Source organism: Bombus vosnesenskii, unplaced genomic scaffold (assembly GCF_011952255.1).
Source record: "Bombus vosnesenskii isolate JDL3184/JDL3185 unplaced genomic scaffold, Bvos_JDL3184-5_v1.1 scf7180000013571, whole genome shotgun sequence".
NCBI lineage: Eukaryota > Metazoa > Arthropoda > Insecta > Hymenoptera > Apidae > Bombus > Bombus vosnesenskii.
Window position 1 is genome coordinate 30128 of NW_022883128.1, and position 10558 is coordinate 40685.

Sequence of the window (10558 nt, forward strand, 5' to 3'; positions counted from 1 at the left end):
ATTGTGAAATTAGATATATTTGTTCACAGCCGTAGTTGAAAAATATTGACCGCCACTACTTTTTAATTTATTATTTAAATAATTTACGAGAATTTGACCATTGTTAGTCATAGTCGATTGGATGAATCCCAATTCTTTTAGGTTTAACGTCTCGCCGAGCATAAGCATGTTCGCTTAAAAGAATTATTTCTTATAAAATGGCAACTAACAGCAAAGGACTACTTAATTTATATTAAGTATAGGAGTGTTACTATTGCCTAGAAGTAATTTTAATCTGTAACATTAAGTAACTTGAGATTCGCGCCAAACGTGAAATAGCTTTTAAAAAACGAATAGCCTGAAGGTTAAGATGTTCTGAAATATGAACCATAATCTGAACCACCAAACCGAAATAAATCCGTGGTTTTATACTTACTTTCAATCACTGAATTTATATTATTATGAATGTGAAGGTTTTTTATAATAGTCAAATAATCAATAAACACTCTTTAATGTTACACTATGCATTTTGCAATAAACGAACAAATAAAATGAAACAATAATGTGTCGCATCATTCGTCTTTTCCTCATTTATTTCATTGTTGATTAATTAGTATCAAAGATCACTCTGCATTTCAGTAAGATGTATAGTATGCATATTGTACATAGATAAAACATGCACTACTATTTATATTTTTTTACGCTGAATTTTGGATTTTTTTCTCCTCGTTGTATGATCACTGTGCAACGATGCTGCGTTAATTATTGCTCGATGAAGACAAATAAAATTTGAGGATAAAAATCATATTTTGAATTTTAATTTTAACAAATCGTTGTATTTCGACCGTCGGCAATTTCTGTCTTGGAATGTCGTCACAAATTCTTGTTTGTATCGAGCCGTCATGATTTTTGAATCCGTTTAGAGAAACGAGTTAGGAAAGTAAGGTAGGTAAAGTGCAAATTAAATAATAAAAGAAGAAAGTGGGAGTGGATGAACCAGGTGTGTAATCACAACTTTCGGGCATTGGGCACTTTTCTGGATAGGACTCTTGAAATGGTTACAATTGAGTATAGTTACAAAGTTTCATAATAGTAAATGATGTACAAAATAATACAATATAATATAATACAACAAAATAGTATATGCAGCATATAGGACGGTTTTTTTAAAACTTTCTGTCGATTTCTTGCTAAAATCTGAACTACTATATCGATGTCCAGCTTCCGTAATTTGTATAATTTCTGGAAACAGTAATCTCCAAAATCCTGCCCATACCGTGCCTCATACAACGCTGCCTCCTTGAATAAACGACTAAATGGTACCGTCTTCCAGAACAGAGCCACCTGCAGTACTTATGTTTGCGGACAGGTGGTGGTGATATGTTGGCACCACTGCCTAGCGTATTTCCGTAGTCGGGACGCGATCAAATGCATCACCAATAAATCGTGCCAGCTGAACAGTTCGTCGTCGGACCAGGCATGCGTCTGCGTGCGCGCCCGCGAGTGTGAGAGGTGGCTCAGGTTCGCGTGCATTCGCTTCAGGTGGTGTAATCGATTGTTGTTCACCAGAGTCCTACGAGTCTACTAGTCTTAGAGTCCTAGGATCCTACGAGTGAGCGTAAATACGAGTACACCGGCAATCGGGAACGTCCGGAACAATCATGTCCCCTCGTCGAAGTCGTAGTAGACACACCGCGAGATACAGGCTCCCTCATTTCTCTCTTTTCTATTTCTTTTTCTTTTCTTCTTTCTTTTCACATACGCACTCCACCCTGTACACGATTACTATTGAATGTTCCGCATTATTATATGTGAGCGTATGCCACTTCTGATATGTACGAAAATAGTACAAACAAGTTCAGGGTAGTCACATTTGCAGCACCTTCTGTAGATTCGGAAATGCCAAACTCGCGTGGTTTTCCGTCCACGTTAATACTTACAACGAATACTTGAGAATACCAGGCGTCGCAGTCACAAACCATCGGGGTCCTCTAGTCCACACACCATACAAGGAAGAGCTTAATTTATGGCACCCTCAATTCTTGGCCATAGTCGAGGGCGATGTCACGTAAAATAACACAAAAAAATAAAAAAAAAAATTTAAGATGAAAAATAAAAAAAGGAACTTTATTTTTTTCTAACACTTGGTTTACAATTTGCTTCCGAGCTCTAAGCGTGAATTTTCAAGACTGACTCTTACAACTCCACTTCCTCGAGTTTGTTAGGCGTCCGCGACTGTTGCCACGCACGCCTTCTTCTCGAACATTCGGCGGAAGCACCGTTGAGATACTGATGGTTCATTAGGCACTTCGCTTCGGCGAATAATATATATATATATATATATATATATATATATATATATATATATATATATATATAACACGGCCATCCTGACTATCGCACGTCCTCGGGTGTAGCTAAAATATTGGGTTTTCCTAACATTAGATTTGGTACAATCAACATTATTTACAACTTAACCAAATGTCAAAATAAACCAAGGGTCCAGTTCAACAACAGGATTTTGCTCGAGGTTTCGGTAACAAAAATAAAAGGACAGAATTATTAACATTAGTATTCGAAATGTTAGTTGCATCCTGTGGTTTATCAGTAGGATCGTAATGGCGTGACGGACTATTTGCGATTTTGTACCCAGATGAATCTTGATTTTGTAGATTGCATGACCGCACAGAGTTTTATTACATTGTCACTAGTAGTGCGTGCGAATATATGACCGATTTAGGTTCGTAACATTGCAGCTGGCAGTGCATGTGAGTACACGACCGCTTCAGCTTCATGGCGTTGCCGCTGGCAATGTGTGGAACCTCAAAACGAGGACCATACTTCCGAGGTATACCCCCTCGTAGGGAAATTAAAATAACATATTTGCTTTGTAATCATAAGATTACAGCAAATTTAATAAATAAATAAATAAATATTCTAAATTTAAAAGTCTGGGTCTTCTTTTTAAGCATCTAAAAATATATTGCACAGCTCTGTGGAGCTTCTTAATGCGTTCATTACTAAAGTTTTAATTACTTGGTCATTGATACCCATTAGCTTGAGACTCCTTTCCGTGAAAGGTGTAATTGCACCACGACTGCCCAAGGCCACAGGTATTACTTCCCCCCTGCCGACATTAAATTTTGCTTTTAGATGTTCCAGGCAAGACTGATACTTGTTGACCTTCTCTTTCTCTGCTCTGGAGAGGTAATCCTTATTCTCATACCGGACGGTAACGTCGACTATGAGAACCCTTTCCTCGTTTTTGACTACGAGGTCAGGCTTGAACAGATTGCCTCCCACTTTGAGCGTAGGTTCAACAAACACTTCGTACTTCTTTCTTAAACTGTCGGCAAGAGTCAACTTGGCTTCATCATGGCTTCACCATTAATCCTCAGGCCCTTGGTGTATTGGCACAGCCCAAGTATATGTCCAAGGGTCTCGGGCTGGGCTCGACATTTTCTACGATTAACATCCAAGTTCTTATCGACCCGTGCCAAAACTGATCTTGTATCAAAGGTATTGGTCCTGAGTTTAAGGGCATCTATAAACCTTGATGGCCTGAGCAGCTTATAGTCTTCAAGCCACACGTTGCCAGTCCTGTTCCTCGAGAAGTCAGAAACGCCCTGTCCCTAACTTCTCAGTTCAGCCCATTGTTTAATATGTCCAGCTTTCAATCTTTTGCGGGCTCTCTCTCCACATCCCCTATAGAGGCCGGCCAATTGATCCTCAGTGAGTTTGTCGTTTTCTTTAACTTGGTCTCACATTTTTCATCAACCAGGCTGGAGACCGCTGGATCGATCGAATTTTCTATTTTAATTGCGCTTTTAAGAGTGCCGAGTTTAACAATGTGCTCAAATCTCGGCAACTCTAGCCCCCCCCCCCAAGATTTAGAATGTAAAAAATTCTGTCGTAAAATTCTATAAAACAATATTTATGTGAAATTCCCCCTTCTATCTTTTGTATTAATTGTAAAGGCATTGCACTTAAATTTAGTGATTATTGCAACTGTATGGATGTTTGACGGCCGCAGGGAGTGCATAAACGCCAATATGATTCACCACTTTATCCGTATATCTTCATATTGCTGACAGTTTTTCAAAGCATTTTTTATGGCTAATTATAAACAATGAGCAAAATATGCAATCCTAATCGAGTTTACTCTTGTGCTGGTGGCTTTGACTAGATTTCGATCATTATCCGACCTGAGAAAGAGTTGTTTCTCCGTACGGTGCATCATATGGTAAATGAATTAACTATTACCTCTTGTATATGCCACCATGTTTTATTGTTAAATGGTATAGGCTGCGTGAATTGTCGAAAATATAAAAAGTTGCGCGAAGCATGATGCCTAGCCATCGGTCATGAAATCTACTATTGCAATTCTTGTTGCATTACAAAATGTCATTCCACTTAAACGAATTCATACACATATTTCTTTTAATTTATTGAAAATAAAAATCGACATTTGCATAATAACTCGTTTAAATGCAATACTTATATGTATGTCGGGGAAGAGTCAGGAACGGGGTTGTGGGCGTTTGATAGACCTCCCTTGGAGTTGGCCATCGTTGTGTGATAACGAAGATACGGCCTGATGCTACGAGTATGGACACTACCGATTCAACAATCAACAGCAGTGGTTGGGCACTTGCGATGTTAGTGACGTTGGTCTTAGGTTCGATGACGAATCCACGGTCAACGGGATGAAAGATATACTTACCCTAACTCAAACTCACTGATCGTTAGGCGCTGCTCCCTTCGTCGGTGGGATCTCAAGAAAGAATGAATCCTCGTCCCAATGATGCCACAGAGGAAAACTATGATGGAGTGTGTATAAGGACACGAGATCATCGGATTCGTCAGGTATAGCCCTCGTTCCGAAAGTAAGGGAAATTGACGTCGCTGTCAATTGGTCAGTTTGGGACAAAGACTGTCCGTCCGTTTGGAAAATCTTAATTGCCGGAAAACCCCAGGTTTTATAGCGGGTCCTCGGGCTAACTGGACTTGTGCTGTGTACGTGCCTTAACATCAGGTATTCATTGTGTTTCGACCACTCGCGGGGAGACGCGATCGCGAAGAAGTACGTCAACGGGAGTCGTAAATTCCCGTTACGATTGGATAATCGACGCCACGAAGTGATCGATCCCCTGATTTCGTTTGCGATAATAGGGGTGGTTAAATTGATTTTACACTGAAGTAACGAATACAATTAATGTTTATTCCAACAACTTCTTAACTAGAAATGTACAATTAAGTCGATTGATAGCTAGAGTAACAAGGTGTTGTACGCGACGCACGCTTAGATATTGAAGGTTCAAAAAACGTATAAAGACTGACTTTCTGTAACGATGATGCAGCGGAGGACACTTGCGATGGGTGGGTCTAATGATGCGAGAAAAGCTGATTTGTTAAGACCAAGTTCTTGTTGGGAGAGTGAGGGAAGGACTTCTCTGGTAATAGGTTAATTTTCTGGATTGGTGTGGAAGACTGGAGGAAGGGTGTTAACCGCCCCGAGAGAAAGTTGCTAGTGTAAAACATCGTACATGAGAAAGACGAACTTCTCCTATCTTTCCTATCCGTCCGTCTAAAATAACCTTTAGACAGTGACTTAGTGCAGATGTTTGGTTCGGTCTGAAGGACCTTAGAAATTCCTCTAAGATTTATGATCGGCTCTTAAGACTATTGAACGCAGTGAAGGCGTGCGGACATCTGGTTGCCATCCTGTCCGCGGTGTGTGGCCTGGCCTAGATAGAATGTCGCACGACGTAACACATTGTCCGAAGGAACCGTTGGAATGTTTTACTGTCAAGTACCTCTATTGGTATTTCTTTTAATGAGGGTCATACTATAACTCCACACCTTTGTTAGGCGAAGCGCCCGTCCCGTTGACCTCGGCTACGTTCGGCGACTGATGGTCGTCTTGAGCCCAAGTTTATTATCACAAATCGCAAACAAATACAATTGGGCAGAATGACGGCAGATTGTTTAATTACAACTGTAAACTTTAATTACAATTTTACGGATTTTCCCGAAGTTCCAGAGGGAAGGCTCCGATGTCCTTTCATTGGATATATATATATGTCGGAGATGAAAGAACACCGGAGTCTGTAATTGAACAATTGCAGTTATTCAATCCGATTGTAATTATTCGAGAGTTGTGATAATGAGCTTGGGCTCGAGGCGACAGTCAGTCGCCGAACGTAGCCGCGGTCACGGGATGAACGCTTTGCCTAGCAAAGGTATGGAGTAATTCTATAGCTCTCCTTAAAGGAAATATACGTGGCGACATGCGACAGCAAACATTCCAACGGTTTCTGTCTCGTGGCTCGCCACACGCAGACCCTATTCTTCGAGTAAGATGATTGCCAGATGTCGATGCGTCTCCGCAGTACATGTTCGGCTAGCCCGAGGGCCCGTTATAAATCTTAAGGTTTAGTTAACTAAAGTCCTTCAAACAGACAAACAGTCTTTGTCCCAACTACGGGAAGATAGGGGAGACATATTTTTCAACGAGCGGCGTCTCCCACTAGCAACTTTCCCTCGAAGGCGGCTAGCATCTTTTTCTAACCACCGATATGGAGATTGACCAATTAGCAGCAACGTCAATTTCCCTTACTTTCTGAACGAAGGCTTTTCTCGACGAATCCGATGATCTCGTATCCTTAGACACACCCCATTATAGTTTTCCTCTGTGGCATCATCGGGACGGGAAAGGCATTCTCGTTCGCGATCTCACTGATGAAAGGAGTAACCCTTTACGACCAGTGAATATTACTCGCCCGACTTAGATTTTGTGAGCACGTTCATCTATCATCCCGTCGACCGCGGATTCGTTATTGAACCTAGGATCATTGTTATTAGTTTCTCGAGTGCCTAACTACCACGGTTACTTGTCCGGCTCTATAATAATCGTATTTGCACTAGTCAATGTCTTCTCTATTGCATAACGACAACGTATAACCCAAACGAAGATTCGTTTCACGCCCCTAACCCTAATTCTAATGTCCGCTCCGACATATATATCCAATGAATGTATATATATATATACACTTACAATATCAATATATATATATATATATATATATATATATATATATATATTCTCTCTCTGGAACTTGGAAAATCCGTAAAATTGTAATACAATATTAAGTATTGCATGTGTATATATATATATATATATATATATATATATATATATATATTTACTTACAATATATATACATTAGGGTTTACATTAGAATTGTATATATATATATATATATATATATATATATATATATATATACAATGCAATACTTAATACATATATATATATATGTCAGGTCTACATTAGAATTAGGGTTAGGGGCGTGAAACGAAACTTCGTTTGGATTACACATTGTCGTTATGCAATAGAGAAGACATAAACTAGTGCAAATATGGTTATCATTGAACTGGACAAGTAACCTAAGACCTAAACATTAGATTTAATTAGATATTTATATTAAGTAATATTTACTTATTTATAATACTTACTTGTAAATTATACTTATCTATAATAAGTATTAACTTATTATAAATAATTAGCCATGTCACTCCGCCACGCCAGAAAAAATTAATGAAAATTCTCAATGCGAGAATTGATTGCAAATTTTAATAAATAAAAAAAAATAAAAAAACATGCTTGCACAATTCTGCCCGAGCAGTCGAGCTATGCGGACATGTGAATCAGTGCCTCCGTAAGTGCTACAAGTGAGGAAAACAAAGTGACTCAAGACAAAGCCAATCGCTAAACAATGGAAAATATGCAACAAATACCACCAATAACAATACTAAACAAAGGCGAAACATACTTTATAAACAGAGCTGTAGATAGAACAAACACAAAACCATCAACAAACGAAGATCGTGACTGCTCAGTTATAAATGAAGTAGAAATGGAAATTACACAAAATAATGACGAAAAGAATAATATCAGTAATGATCTTCCACATCAGAACGAAAGCTGGAAGACTGTAACTCCCAGCAAAAACGAAAAATAACTTCAAACACAAATGCTAAGAGGGCTATCGAAACAGAAAGGCAACAATGGCTATAGGAAATTCCTCTACAAAACTCCTTCAGCTCACTGCCAGAAGAGATTCAGACCCAGCTGAAAAACCAATAACACACATTCCTAAACCAACACCAATCTACATAGATGCTAAAATAATAGACCCCCTAATTGATCTGTTAAACAGCACGGCAGGAAAAGAAAATTACACCATTAAACAACTTAAATTCGATCAGGTAATAGTACGCCGGGTATCATATTTACCAACTTAAAACTGATAAAAGTTACAAAGTAGTAATCAGAGGATTACAACCAAAGACAAATACAAGTAACATATACGAGGAATTAGCCAAAGTCGGACATCAGATAAGAACAATAAATAACATAACCAGATATGATACTAAACAACCATTACCGCTATTTCTAATAGAACTTGAACCTAAAAACAATAACAAGGAAATTTTCGAAGTTAAAAAAGTTCTAAACACAATAATTACAGTCGAGCCACTGAGACACAAAAAAGACATACCGCAATGTATGCGGTGTCAAAAATATGGATATACAAAAAATTACTGCAACAGAAACCCGACGTGTGTCAAATGGGCAGGAAAACACCTAACAATGAACTGCCCACACACGGGAAAAACAAACTATATAAACTGTTACAACTGCAGTGGAAACCACCCAGCCAGCTACAAAGGATGTATAGTTAGAAAACAACTTCAACGTAAACTGTCTCCGCCGCCTCGGAACAGGACATACAATAACTATCACAAACAACAAGACAGCGCAGAAATTGAGACATCAAGAAATGTACAGCACGTAACGAATATCAACCATAATAATACCAACAACAACGGTAGCCGAAGCTACGCGCAAGTAACCAAACAATCAACACCCTTAGACAATCAAAACCAGAATAATAACATGAATGACGCTACAGAAACCAAAGAACTACTAAAGCAATCCATCAAGAATACTGAAATGTTAACAAAAATGATAAGCGAACAAAACGCAGTCCTCAGACAGCAAACGCAACAAATCATAGTCATGTTACAACTTCTTACAAACATGCTAAGCAAAAAATAAAAATGCTTAAAATAGCAGCCTGGAACTCTAACGGCCTACAATAAAGGGCTCTAGAAACTAAAACATTCGTGTATAACAATAATATCGTATATAATATAATATAAAAAATATCGTACTACACCATATATGATACCAAGCATCCCTCAGGAAAAGCACACGGAGGGACCGCAGTAATAATAAGAAACGACATTAAACACCATTTACACAGCCAAGTTAGTAAGGAATATATCCAAGCAACCACCGTTATAGTACAAACTAGCAGCAACTATTTACAGCTATCAGCAGTATATGTACCACAGCGACACAAAATTACATCACAAATGTGGGAAGAGTACTTTCAACATTTAGGTGACAAGTCTATCGCAGCGGGAGACTACAACTCAAAGCACACACTATGCGGATCAATAATCACTACACCTCGAGGTAGAACCTTGGAAAACTACATTAGAAACAATAATCTCAATATATTATCCACGGGAAGACCGACATACTGGCCGACAGACCTGAGCAGAATACCTGACCTACTTGTTTTTGCAGTTACAAAGGGACTAAACGCAAATAAACTAAATACAGCACCCAGCCTCGAGCTTACCTCCGATCATACACCCATAATAATTACATACAGAAACAAACCAATACTTCACAACAATTCAGAAACATGCAATAAAACCACCAAAATGGCAAACATTCAAAGAAATAATCGAGAGCAAAATCAACTGCAACATACCATTGAAAACACCCGAACACATCAAACAGGCAGTAACAGTATTGACAGAAACTATCCAAGAAGCAGCATGGACAACCATTATACCTGAACCAACCAACAGACAAACAAAAATAATTCCACCAAATATTCTCGAAAAAATTAGAGAAACGAGAAAAGAGAAAGCAAAATGGCAAAAACATAGAGCAAAAGAAAACAAAAAACACCTAAACAAACTTGCAAAGGAAATGAAAAACAAAATAAAAGAAACATTTGACAAAATAAACCACGAAAGCCTACTACAAACAATCAGGAAACAATTCCCGGAGCAAATATACCAATTAATAAAATCCTACTTCAGCAGCAACCTCCGTAATAAAAATCAAGGACACATACTCCGAAGTCAAAGACATCAAGGCAGGGGTTCCGCAAGGAAGCGTCTTAGGACCAATACTATACACACTATATACGGCTAACATACGAACAACTACCAATAGCACAATACTGACATTCGCGGACGACACAGCGATACTAGTCAGGCACACTAACCCTGTAACAGCAGTCACATTACTACAAGAACATATCACAAAAATAGAAAAATGGCTACAAGTTAAACAAATTAAAGCAAATGCCAGTAAATGCAACCATATTACATTCACACTGCGAAAACAGATACCACCAAACATCTTTCTTAACGGCACGTACATAATACAAACAAGGCAAGTCAAATACCTAGGACTCCACATAGATAC

The 10558-nt window shown here is 38.6% G+C and overlaps 1 protein-coding gene across 1 annotated transcript; it reads left to right on the forward strand.

Moving 5' to 3' along the window:
* Positions 1-7757: 7757 nt before the first annotated feature.
* Positions 7758-9918, forward strand: LOC117238605 (putative uncharacterized protein DDB_G0286901). The gene is made up of 5 exons (XM_033503632.1): positions 7758-7938; positions 8024-8250; positions 8333-9066; positions 9312-9526; positions 9677-9918. Exons 1-5 carry the CDS (start codon positions 7758-7760, stop codon positions 9916-9918), a joined length of 1599 nt encoding a protein of 532 aa, XP_033359523.1.
* The last annotated feature ends 640 nt before the right edge of the window (positions 9919-10558 follow it).

Bases quoted from the DNA above. Each gene is read 5' to 3' on its own strand.
- LOC117238605 (XM_033503632.1), top strand. From the start codon at position 7,758: ATGGAAAATATGCAACAAATACCACCAATAACAATACTAAACAAAGGC. The intron at 9,067-9,311 runs GTTACAACTTCT...CCATTTACACAG, and splicing joins ACGCAACAAATCATAGTCAT to CCAAGTTAGTAAGGAATATA. The intron at 9,527-9,676 runs GTAGAACCTTGG...AACTAAATACAG, and splicing joins AATAATCACTACACCTCGAG to CACCCAGCCTCGAGCTTACC.